The sequence below is a fragment of the Ambystoma mexicanum genome, chromosome 11, assembly GCF_040938575.1.
Source record: "Ambystoma mexicanum isolate Mex_15411 chromosome 11, UKY_AmexF1_1, whole genome shotgun sequence".
NCBI lineage: Eukaryota > Metazoa > Chordata > Amphibia > Caudata > Ambystomatidae > Ambystoma > Ambystoma mexicanum.
Window position 1 is genome coordinate 853,607,082 of NC_090934.1, and position 13,497 is coordinate 853,620,578.

The following is a 13,497-nucleotide window of genomic DNA, read 5'->3' on the forward strand; positions in this document are numbered from 1 at the left end:
TTCTATTCATGCACATCTTTTCCCCTACAAATTTCCTGGAATCTCCATATTCTTGCAAAAACACATCACCCTAGTCAAACACAGCGCAACACAATTGATGCAGGACATGGATGTCCAATACCCTAAATAACTGAATATCACCACAAAACCAGATGTTATCAGTGTCACTCATGCACAATGTCGCTGTCATGCTGCAACATCAGGTCCAGTAGGGTACCTGGGGTTCATAGTCTGAGAGTTTCAGGAGATGTGTGATGGGGCAGCATTAATATTTTAGTTTTCGTCAGTGATGGCATTTATGACTCTGGTACAGGTTGTGTTCCACTAGGCAGTGAAAGAGGTACTGTTGCATGTTTAAAGTTACTTGCTGATATTCTCCACTGGTTTCAGGTGGCTGAGTGTGTGAACAATGTCTTGCATTACCTGTTTCAGTATGGCTTCAGTAGTGTCCCGCCATCCTACAGCCATTGGCTAGAGCTTGCCACATAAGTGGGCAGAAGATGGGATGGGGGTGCGTTGCAACTCTTCTGTTCCTCTGTGTGATGTCATCAGTATGCCAGAGGACTCCTGACCACGACATAAGGACACCCTGCTTGACTCCAGACCTTCCCAGCAGGAGGTTTTCTACATAAAGGATTTGTTAAGTCGTTGGTGACTTTTTCATATGGACTCACCTCCCCCCAACCCTCTTCAGTGTAGGCATCCTAGAGCAGTCAGAAGGGCCTCATAGAAGGATGCTCCTTTCTCTGGAGATCAAGTGAAGAGGTGAAAATTAACCGAAAGACTACCACACGTCACAAATGACAAATACACTGATCCTCCTCACAAAACTGAACTTTGCTCATGCAGTTTACACACTCAGTTTAATAAGCTAATAGTCCTATCTGACACTGGACAGCTCTCGGGCAAACTTCTCAAAACACTGCTCACTGTACACTGCTCACACCACAGTGGACATCTGCGACCTATGTGAGGAACCTGAGGGTATTCTCACTCATATTCCCACTGGATCCTCTTCTCAGGTGGCCAGGGGATGGCCACCACTGTTGGATCCATAACTTGGGTATGGACAAGCAGGGGAGGATCCCTTGGCTAGAGGGTCCTTGTGGATTGGGCTGAGGTATCCATGGGTGAGACGCGGCATCCCCCTTTTCTACTGATGGCCAATCTACCCTTACCCGTCCCACGACCTCTTTAGTTTGCGGTAAAACATCTTCCCTCATTTTCTCCCAGGTAACATCTACTGGTACAGAGACACAACATTCCCCTCTTCCCAGTTATATGTCATCACACTCTCCCTCAGTCTTTAGGGTGCATTTTCAATCTCACCCCATCGCCCCTCCCTATTTCCAACATGTACTGCGACGAGGAAGACTCAACCAGGAGTTATAAGGATTACCCATAGGAACAACACTGTGCAGGGAGAGACTTACTACACACCACCATTAGGCTGTCCCGTTAATAGAGTCAGGTGAGCTCAGGCACTTGACAGCAAACCTCCACACCTGCACTCTATTAAACATCACTTCAGCATTGACCAAGAGAGAAAGGGTCCTAAGGGTCAGGTATGTCCTATTAATTGGCCCAATGAAGGTCAGGCAAGGGAGGCCAAGGACTCATACCTAATGCTGCTTAACAGGCCTCAGGTGTATAAAAGGTTGGGCTTTCAACAGTGCAGTGAGCAGTAGTTGGTAGAGCAGAAGGGAGGCTGTCTGGCTGAATCCAGCAGCGGATCCCTTCTCTGTCCCAGACCAATTTTTGCCAGCGGTATTGAGGGAGCTGGGGTTGCTGGTTGGAACGTGAAGGCTGCAGCATGAGAAGCCTGGAAAGTCCAGATGAGAGCGGGACACCGGGACACTGACTCTATGTGGCTGAAAGTTGCAGCGTGGCAAGGGAGCCATGTGTCCATGGATACGGTCTGAGGTGAGTTGGACATTATTAGCTGTATCCAGGCAAATGTTTATTCCCCTGGGACGTGTGCCAGTCGCAGGAGTGTCTGAGTGGCAGGTGGTGCGATCCTGACCTTGGCCCACAAATCCCAAGAAGCTGCTCTCCAGCGCCAAGCCTTTTGGGTCAGTTTCGTAGCAGGAGAGACAGAGAGAAACACAGAGGCGTGCATGGGGCTGGAGCAGGAGCAGAGATGTGAACGCGGAAAGTGGCACGGAAAAAGGAAAGAAAGGAAAATAAGGTGCGTGAGCGGCACAAAGATAAATAACACAGAAGAGAGGGCGCTAGCGAACGAAAGCTGAAGAGAGGGTGGGAGCGACCCGAAGAACAGAAAGAGTGTACTAGAAAGTTAAAGGAAGTGATGAAAGGTTGCTAGTGACCAAAAAGCAGAAGAAAGGGTGCGGGTGACCCGAAAGTGAGAAAAGAAGGTGCAAGGCTGCACAGCAAAGTGGAAAGAGTGGTGCAAGGCTACACAGCAAAGTGGAAAGAGTGTGCCAGGGGCACGATAAAGCAAGAGGAGTATGTAAGTAGCACAGTAAAGAGAAAGAAGGTGCAGGAGTGCACTGCACAATTGAAAGAAAAGAGAGAAGTGAAACGATATAGAAGAAAAGATACAACGTGAGAAGAGAGGGGTTAGAAGTCAGAGTGGTCACGCAGCGGTGGAGCAAAGCCTGGCGGTTTCGAAAGTCTCTGACACTGCCCCAATGAAGGAACTGTGTTAACTATTGTTTGAGACCAGAGGGGCCTAAGCGTGAGGAAGGGACCCCTCAGAAGCCCACAGAGATATTTTGGGAACTTTTGTAAGAGAGGCCTAGACTTGGGGATGGGAACCCTGTGGGGCCTGACCAGAACTGTGTTATTTTTTATTTACTCTGGAACGAGTAAAGCTCGGGGAAGGGAACCCCAGGTGACCCAAAGACTTTGTAAACCTTATTTGCTGCAAGAGCCCTTCGTCGAAGGTATCAATGGCAACCCTGTTTGTGTTAAACTATCTTTTTTGGAAACTGGCAGAACTACATTTGATGGTAAGGCCACCTGAAACCACTAGTGATTTACATTTCTTTTTGAGTCCTCATTTTCTCTTTAAGAAGACCCCAGAACACATTTTGTCTAAGAGTGAGGGCAGGCATAGGTTTTGACACAGATGGCCATTAGAAACATCAGTTGAGGGAACAAACCCCTTAGAGTTAGGGCCAGTTAGGCATTACACCAACCCAACCAAGTTTTTCAATAAAGGTTTTTCAAACTTTGCTTTTGAGTTTATGTTTTTCTTGATACCATGCCTGTCTCACACCTGTCAACTGACAACTGCAACAACTCTACACTCAGAAACACACAAACACACGCACAAACACATATGAGCACCTAGAAGACACCAGTTTAGCACTATCTAATTATATACAAATAACTTCCACCTCCCACACCAGCTCTGTACAGCACTTTAAATACAGCACATGAAACAAACATACACATATCTCTCTTTCCCACCCTGCATACAACCTGCCCCTCTTTTCATGACCACCAACCCACCTACCAAACCTAAGCCTAAAATAACAGAACCCTGATTACTCTCCACTTACTACCCAGGCAAGATCACTCAAGGGAACCCATCTACACACAAATCCTGACTGCAAATCCACACCTTCTACTCATCTCTCAAGCAAATGTCGTTTAGCACTTTATACATTGCTTCTTCATATCATATATCACTCAGAACCCTCAGTTTGCTGGTTTGACGATTACAAGCCACATATGGCTTTTCAGGCTTCTCCGAAAACTCAAGGCTTCATATAAGCCCTCCTCCTCATATGAAACTCACAACATGCAGATGGTAATCTGCCACACATCAGGGTGTGGAAGTGGGCTTCAAAATCTAACCTGCAACTAGCGAATGACACTCGACTCCTACCAGAGGCAGCAGTCAGTTGCAGGAGATTGTGTAAATAGCAAATGCTGCACTTTATGCATTTTGCAGAGTGGTGTGTTGATCCAAAAGCAGATGTCTCATATAAATTCACCAACATAGCTGTTTTCCTAAACATAACACTCCTTAAAGTTGCATAAAATGTTACAAAAACTTCTTCCAACTTTCTTTTTGAAGAAAGACATTTAGACCATGTTTTAATCAATATATTTTTAGTGAAAAGAAAAAAGAAATCATCAGTCAGATATCTCACTTATTGGTGTTCTGCCCAGTAGGAAAATCATGATGTCATAATAACTAGACAGACTCAATCACCCTAACATAAAACCACAAACTATTTTGGTTATTTTCTGTAAGTCTTATGGTCAATACTAGGCAACACAACAGTTCATTAGAACCAGAAAGGGGCCAAGAATAAGGGAGACGAAGGGAAAAGTTACGGTAGAGCACAAATGTCTCATAAAGTCGCCTGCTCACGTCCGTCCCCACATCCCTCCCATTTTCTAGGAGTGTCCCTTGCTGCGACCGCTGAGGAAGCAAGTGCCACGCCTAACCCGGTCAACGCACAAAACACTGCACACACACAAATGAACATATAATCCGCTCAACATCACCCTCACCTCTATAACTTCCAAGCAACAGTCTTACACCACCACTATCAGTGGGGTGGGGAGAGTGGGTAAAGGTGTAGGCAGGGTTGTGAAAGGCAGCAAGGGTTGCAGACTCTGAGGGAGGGATCCAAGTTTCTGTAAGGGTAATAAGGTCAAATCAGGCAAAGGAAGTCTTGTTACGGACAGATTGTACATTCCAAAGAGCAATATAAAGATAGTGAGATGTAGAAGCACACTGATGTTGAGTCTTCGAAGTAGAGAGCCTCTGGGGGTAGAAGCGAGAAGAGGAAGTGTGATGAAAGACAGGGTTGGAGGTTTTGTGAATAGAAGGAGTAAGTGAACGAGAAGAGGGGTCGTGTCGAGGAAAAGAGGTATAGGTATAGGAAGAGAGTTGAAATGGTTTTGAGCATAGAATAATGAAGAAAGAACTAGAAGCGAAAGGAAGAGATAGTAAGAGCAGTGCATGATGAGGGCGGGGCTGTGCAAAGGCGTAATTGGTACTCACGAGCAAGTAGCAAAGCAATAGCTCAAAGGCAAAGAGGCTAGAGGAAAGCCTGGAGGTTGGCCCTTAGAAGTTTGCCCTTTGCTGGGTCGCCCGGGGCTAAGTCTCCCCAAAGCAAGGAGTCAAGTACTGGAAGTGGTGAGGAGCATCCAAGGACGGGATGGGGAAGCGGGTCCACCAGCCTATGGCTACAGAGCAGTGCAATGCAGGAGATGGGGTCTTTGCCCGGCCTCCCTGTTTGTAGATTGATGGTGGTGCAGGTAGCTGAGGGGAATGGGCTGGTTGGAAGATGGCGCGCTCCGATTAGCAGCAGGAGCTGGTGCGGGACCCAGGCTTTCTCTACGGCTAGCTCTGTAGGCATCTTCAGGCAGAAGGAATGAGTGCCTCTGATGCTATTGTGATGAGCTCTGTGTTGCTCTTAAACAAACCCCTCTTGTGAAAACCGTTCAGCGATCAACATGGTAATTTGAAAACAACTAGACAATTACAAGAACAGGATGCAACAGACAGATATAAACAAAATCACAGGGCAACCACCACAGATTAACAAAAATAGGAGGCAATAATCAAAGATCAACAGAAATAGGAGGCAACAGATAGGAGGCGAAAAGCCAGCCAGAAAAAGTGGACTGGTTATTTGGGTACCAAGCATTAAAAGGAAGGAGAATACAACCGACCTCAACAAGAAGAGGAGGAGGAGACAGCTGAAGCCTGATAGTGGGGCAAACTTGAAAAAAAACATGGCGCAAGACATTGCATGCCTTTCTTCACATCTGCCAGATTCTCCTGGATTCCCTGCATAGTGTGGCAACTGCATTAAGAAAGAGTACGTTTTCGAGTGCAGATTCTGCGCCTGCAGATAAACCTAAAGATGCTGTACAGGAATGGGTATTCTGAGACTATGCCTTTCTTGCACCAGGAGAAAGTAGGCACAATTTTAAGCAATCAATTGAACACTGAGGGCCGCGATATTTGACATTGTGGCTTCCATTGCCGATTCCCACAGTGTGTGTATGCGTGACTCCAAAGTCACTGCATGTACCAGCAGATAACCCGAATCCGGGAGAAGGAGCCTGACCTCATGGGTGCTGTAGCTGTCCAGCTCATTGACACAGATTCCATTGGCACTCAAGAATGAGTCTGCAAGTGTTCACATCAATAGTATGAGAACCCGGAACAGAAGCAGGTGGCATATCAACAATGACCTGTGAACAACATGCGCAGCCGACAACGGCTAGAGATCAACAAGAAAGGCCCTCCTAACTAGTGAATAGGTAAAGAGGGCAATAAGGAGAAGTGAACAGTGCCAGGATTTCAACAAGAAAACGGGAGAAAAGAATCAGAAGTCAAAAAGAACAGCGGTCAACTATCAGACCTTAACAAGAACAAGTGGTCATTCCAAGACATCAACAAAACTGGATGAGGAAACTGTTGTGTTCTATGCTGGCTATGTGCTCTTCAAGGGCCATTGCTTCTGTGCTGTCATTGTCCGAGCATCGCTCTAGAACCACCCTGGTTTGAGGAGCAACACTTGGAGAGCAGGGTCAGGTCAGGGACGGGGTACCTTTTGTTTGCCGTAATCAACGAACTATACAAGACCTACCGTCAGAAGAAGTTTCATTCCAAACAATCAGAAGTCAAATATAACTCGAGAAAAAAACGTAGATCTAAACGAGCAGGGGGCAGGAACCAGTGAACAAAGTGAAAACGGCAATAAGCAAAGATCAACTAGAACAGACGAGTCACCTGCATACATCCAAGCCATCGGAAAAGAGAGGCAATAATCAAACTTCAATATGGAAAGGAGAGTTCAACAAAAATGTAGCAAGAAGATGAAACTATCAGATATTTTCAACAATATGTTCTGAGATGCCAGAGATCGATGAGAAATGGGGAAAAGAAACAAAGATTAATGAGAACATAAAGGGCAACAACCAGTGGTTAGTAGAACAGTGTAGGAAGTGCAAAAGAACTATTTTCACTTTCACACTTCCGCTCCCTCTCGATTCCTCCTGCTCTCCATCTCGCTAGCGATAGGAAACAGCCATCGCTGATATTCGATGTGCATTTTTCTTCCTCTTCTATCTCCCTTCATGTTCTAGCCATCCCCTGACCTTACTTCCCCCAGCGATCTCTAATGAACCTGCACATTTGCCATCACTGTTCACCTCCCTGCTTTTGAGGACATACCTGCGGAACAGCCTGCCTGCGGATATAGAAAGACGGCTTGTCAGGCTGCTGGGCAATCCGAGTGATATCAATTCATCTTTGAGGTCCAGCATCTGTAGAGAAATAGAATGTGAATAAGGGAAACTGCAGTGAAATGGGAGACTGATTTAAATGCCCAGTATATTGAGCACTCAACAGCATACCAGCCCAGAGATAGCTGCCACCCCGGGCATCGTGGTGTCATCCGCCCCAACAATGGAGTAATCTGTGCCAGAAATCAAAGCTCAAGTTAAAGCACCCCATAAATCAGCAACTTTTTAGGCTGTCATTGTACCATGTGAACCTTACACCACCCACGCAATGAGTGGACTCTTGGACTTACCTCAGCATACGATGCGCTGATGAGTGAGCCTACCATACATATTGTGCTGATCGAGGATAGACCGCATAAAATAACCACAACATGCAACCCCAGATACCAAATATGCACTTTAAGGTAATTTGTCTGAGTTAATCACACAAGCTGTTGTCATATATCCACCTTCTTCTCACCTATCACTCTAACAAAATGCTCATCTTCACTCTGGTACTCGGTCGTCTTGACTACTGCTCCGGCTTCCTCTTGGGCTTCCTTAACCACTCATATGACCCTTTTGACAAAATTCTCAATTTTGCCACTCACGCTCTTTATAATCTTGCCCCCCCTCGTCCCCCATTACCAAACTCTCCACACTGCCTCTATGCTGGGAGGATCTCAATACACAAATGGTCCCTCTATAAATAACTGCTACTGGTCTTTAAATCCATACATGGAATAGACCCTCTCCCCAACCTGTCTATTTCTATATCAGCCATTTGTCCTCCACCTACCCTTCATTATATCGCTCTTGTTAATCTCTCAGTCCCTTGCCCATTCAGCGCATCCTATCTCTTCAGCTCCTCCTCTCCCCTCACCCTCCAACATTGTAACTCTCTACCGCCAACATTCTTGCAGTCAGGTTTGCACTCAAGCTCCATCTATGTAGCCTTGGAGGGCCCCCCTATAAACTCCTCCATGCTACCAACCCTGCAATTATAGATATTCTGTTCTAAAGCTATCATCACCCTGCTCAGTTACACATATTCCTACATTATAGAAACCCCTTGCCATAAATAAATACAGATGTATATACAAATATGAAATAATGCAAAAACCAATGGCTGTCAAACACGTAGTGATATGCAAATGTACTGAGAGATCATCCTGAGATTTGATTGAACCTCTATGACCCTCGAGGCAGCATCCCAAGAGTACTCACAGGTCAATGTTCCTTACCTCAGATAGACTGGACTGCAAATTTGACACTGCACACAGAAGGCGCTCACATAGTGGTTCAAACATCTTCTGCTCCTCGTGTACCAGTGGTAGTTCAGCTTCAGCCTGAAAAATAAAATAAATGCTTGTCAGTGACTGCTTGGCCCCTCGGTGAGGCATGCAAACACACACACGTGGGTTAATAAACCCAGAAACAACCATATTTACAATGCTGGGAGTAGGTGTGGAGACCCTTTGGTTTTTTAAGGAAATTGTTCAAACATATGATTTCATAAAGATAGGCTTCCAGATGGGGCATTGGTTGTGGAATGTGCGAGGAGGGTATTTCTCGAAAAGGGCAAGTGTGCTTACCATCTTGAAGAGGTGTACAGACAATACGGTGGAAACGTTTTGGTGGAGGCGCATGGTGGGCTCTTTTCAGAGGAAGCAGAGAGTACGGCTCTTCTGGTGTGTAGGGTAAGCCCTTGTCGAGGAGGCATAGGGGTGGAAGGCATCTGAAGGAGCTGTAGGGTAGACATCTTACAGAGAGGCTGTGGGATGATCACATTCCAAAGGAGGAGTAGTAGAAGTATATTCTTCCAAGGTGGATAGCTTCTAGAGATGTAAGTCGGCACCGCCCAGGGGAAGTATAGGGTAAAGCCCTTCATGAGGTGAGGAGGAAAAACACAGGACCCTTCTAAAGGAAGAGGATGGTCTAGATCACCTAGAGGAGAAGCATTGAGAGGTCCTTTCAGAGAAGCTGAAGGCTGGTCAGCTTGGGAAGTTAGTGTTGCATGGAAACATTCTAGGGGAGAAGTTTAGGTCCTTCCGGAGAGCATGTAGCTTGGAGAACATCTGGGTAATGTGTGGGTTGAATTTCCTCACAAGCACTTGTAGGATACGCACCTTTGTGGAGGAGATGTGGAAGGGACCTTGTAGAAACATCATGCTTCCTTCATGCTTTATGAGGAGAACATGCAACATTGCGGTATCTGGTCCTTCTAGAAAAGGTGCCTTTAGTTGGGATATTAGTTGGGATACCATGAAGTGTGAAATGTGCATAATTAAAGAGAGGACAGAGTTATACAAAAATATCAAATGAATCCCAAATGAGTCCAACTATGTTTTACAGGAAATTTGGTGCTAAATCCATAAAAATGCAAGTCACATTGACCTCAAAACTAAATTTCAAGGAACCTGGGATTGGTAACCCTAGGTCTCCTGGGGGCAACCAGACGTGGTCTCCCTCTCACTGTGCTTAGAGAGGCATCAGCTTCACCTCACTGATGATCCCCAACAAGGGTGAAACACGTTTATGGGGTTGCTGGTGGTACTCTCGTTCAGGTTGGAATTGCCATTGCATTTCGGTGCTGGACTGCCCCTGGGCAGGACAAAGACTGATATGCAAATGGATATTTCCGATCTGTGAAAGGCACAGTGAGTAAAAGCAGTGGCTGCGAACTCTCAAGTGGTTAATAACCACTGAACAGGTTATCAGGCCTTGTTCTGTCGAGAGAGGGGCGCCCGCTACCTTTGCAAACTAAATTTCAAGGAACCTGGGATTGGTAACCCTAGGTCTCCTGGGGGCAACTAGACGTGGTCTCCCTCTCACTGTGCTTAGAGAGGCATCAGCTTCACCTCACTGATGATCCCCAACAAGGGTGAAACACGTGTATGGGGTTGCTGGTGGTACTCTCGTTCAGGTTGGAATTGCCATTGCATTTCGGTGCTGGACTGCCCCTGGGCAGGACAAAGACTGATATGCAAATGGATATTTCCCATCTGTGAAAGGCACAGTGAGTAAAAGCAGTGGCTGCGAACTCTCAAGTGGTTAATAACCACTGAACAGGTTATCAGGCCTTGTTCTGTCGAGAGAGGGGCGCCCGCTACCTTTGCAAACCACATTGACGTCACATTTTTGGTAAAGATGTAACTTCCAACAGAGGGTTTCCAAAGTACCAATTAAAAAAGCCCCAAAGCTCAATGGACGGCAATGTTTTTGCCTGTGCTAAACAAAGCCAAAAGCAATGAGGCATGGTTCAAGTGTATAGGCTTTGGCTGTAACCTACAAGCGGGTCTACCATATGCCACATCCATTCCTTACAAACGAGCAGATACTGTCCAGTGTGGTGTGTCCCTTTAAGAAGACTGCAGCTAGCAGTCACGTGTGTTCGTCAAATAAAGGCGGGTCCCCGTGGCACATGCAGGAGTTGGAGCGGGGACCCAGTAAGATGACAGACCTGTGTCCGTGTCTCTATATTCCTCCCTCTGGGGCCTGACCTGGACCAGGACCCAGACACATCATATTGGCGATGAGGCGGGATCCCCTGCTCGTGAAGGCATACTGCCATTCCTGCACGCGGCAGGTTTCCTGTGTCTGCCGGCAAACTCGGCGAGTTCGTGGCCCCTCATCCACCTCCTCTGCCCTGCCTCGCAGCCCGTATTGCACGCTGGGCACGTAAAGGTACCAAGGGGGAGGGGTGCATTACCCCGCTTCGGTCCATGGAGCTGAGACATCAAAGAAAATGATAAAAACTTTTTTTTTCTTCTGCTTTGTTCTTCCGTCAGCTCTCTATTCTAGTAGAGGGCAGATATTAACATTAACGTGGGCAGGCCTGGTCCTGCCCCCTGTGACCTGGTACCACACGCTCAGTGCAGCACCCTGTATTGTTTTTCTCCATGAGTGGCAACCCCTCATTGTGCACCTCGTGCTACCAGCTTCCAGGACAGGGCAATCCTGCCCCCAATCCAGCACCTTACGCTGCCACCAATCCATCACCACGTGCTGCCATCGCCACCCAGGAGGCCAACAGTGGGCAGGGTTGCAGCTCATGCAGTGAGTGCTTGTGCACCCTGACCCCACATTAGACTGTTTGGCTGGTGTATCCCTCGCCAGTCGGCCCTGGGCCTGATACTACAAAGGACCACTGCAGCAAGTAATCATGGGGAGCAAGATGACGCACAGCGGGCTGCTCAATACCACGTTCATTGGCGCAACTCGCCCTGTTACAAGAGTTTGATATTTCGGGAGCCAGATGGATCGCATGGGTACAAAGGTTGGTTATGTTTTCAAGACCACTGGAGAAGATGACGACAAAACGATGAAGACTATCATGCTATTCTCAGCCTGCCCGCGGGTGCACAACACCTTTGACACTCTACGGCCCGTGGATGATTCTTTCGCAGTGGCCAAGGTAGCTCTGCTGGAGTGCTTTGCACCCATGGTGAATGTGAACTATTAGAGGACCCTCATGAGGACTGCTGTACAGAAAGAAGGGGGATTTCTCGACGCCTTTCACAGCAGGCTGCGTCGCATGTCAGTGGCATGTGCCTGGCCTGACGTGGAGCATGAGGTGCGCCAATAGGTCAGACAGGGCTACCTTGAGATTAAGCTGCAGCGCCAGATACTGTGTGAGCCTGGAATCACGCTCACGCGCATCCTGGAGCTTGGATGCTCCCACAAGCTGGCAGATGTCTGGGCAAACAAGATGTGCTCGGCGATGAAGGCAGTCAAGCTAGAGGACGCAAGTGCGGTAGGACGGAGGCAGTTTCAATGGAGTGACAGGCTCCAGCAGTGAGGCAGGAAACAAGACAAAGGGTGGGGGACTCAGCTGTGGTCATGACCTGCCCCTCCTCAAAGACTGTCCAGCAAAAGGCCATGTGTGCAGTCGCTGTGGTATAACAAACCATTTTGCATGCCTCTGTAGAGCACCAGCAACATCAACTCATTCAAGAAGCCAGGCATCCTTGAGAACGGCGACGCAGAGATCACAGCGCAAGGTAGCCCAAGTCAAACAACCAACTGCGGAGGAGGACAAGCCTGAGGAAAAGGAAGAAGACGAGGAGGATGTCTTCTTCATTTCGAGCATGTCCGTGCTGCAAAGGTCAAAACAGCATCAGCCCAGGGGCGTAATTAGCATCTGTGACTCCCAGATCCCCGTGTTGATCGACACCGGCGCCTGTGGGAGCGTCATGGCAGAGCACCATTACCGAGAGCTGGATAGCATGCCACCCCTAAGATAGAGAAACATGCACATTTTTACATTCAGTGGAAACAACAGTTGCCCCTGGAAGGAGCATTTGTAGCCCGGTTAATTCATGAAGACACGTCAATCAGGGCCCGTTTTCTTGTCACCAAGCTGAGCAAGGTGACTCTACTGGTGTGTGCCGCTGCCAAGGCATTACACATTGTGAACTTCACATTTGGAGTGTACCTTGAGGACGTCCATACACTGCTCACCAAACATGCAAAGGTATTCACCGGAATTGGGAAATTGGTGGGTGACCCTGTGCGGCTGCACATCGACAAAATGGTCCAACTGGTCGCATTGAAGCATCGCAGAGTGCCATTTCACCTGAGGGACCACGTGGAACAAGAGCTTGACAACCTGATCAACTGGACATTATCGAGAAGGTGGAAGGTCCGACTGTGGGTTTCACCGATTGTAATTGCAAGACAGCCCAAACAACCAGACGCTATACGCATCTGCGTGGACATGAGTCTCCTGAACAGAGACATCCATCTGGATCGACACGTCACGCCCACCCTGGATGACATCCTGGCTGACCTGCAGGGCGCCCGTTATTTTTTCAATTTGGAGCTCCATGCCGGATACCACCAACTCAAGCTGCATCCGGAATCGCGCTATATTACCACCTTCAGCACACACAAAGGCCTCTACAGATATAAACGCCTGAGCTTCTGGATATCCTCAGCTGCGGAGGTATTCCAAAACACCATCAGGGGGCCACTAACTGGGCTACAAGGAGCAATTAACATCGGCAACGACATTGTGGTCTATGCGAAGTCGAAACAGGAGCATCTGAAGGGACTGGAGAGTGTTCTGCAGTGCATTCAACATCTAGGCCTCACCCTGCACTGAGACAAGTGTGCACTTAAGCAAATAAAGATTGAGTTCTTTGGATTTGTGTTCCAGGAGGGTGGCATCTCCCCTGATCAGGCGAAGGTAAAGGACATCAGGGAAGCCAATGCCCCGGGAAACGTGTCGAAGGTGCGTAGTTTTCTGGGGATGGTCACGTACTGTGTCAG

At 47.6% G+C, this 13,497-nt stretch overlaps 1 protein-coding gene across 1 annotated transcript in view; it reads right to left on the minus strand.

The window, feature by feature from the left end:
• The window catches only part of LOC138505049 (uncharacterized), a 271,079-nt gene that overhangs the window by 178,891 nt on the left and 78,691 nt on the right, over positions 1-13,497 (minus strand). The window contains exons 3-4 of the mRNA XM_069625377.1: positions 8,469-8,573; positions 7,175-7,266 (exon numbers count right to left, since the gene is read on the minus strand). Coding sequence (XP_069481478.1) covers positions 7,175-7,266; positions 8,469-8,573 — 197 coding nt within the window. The remainder of the gene's footprint in view (positions 1-7,174; positions 7,267-8,468; positions 8,574-13,497) is intronic.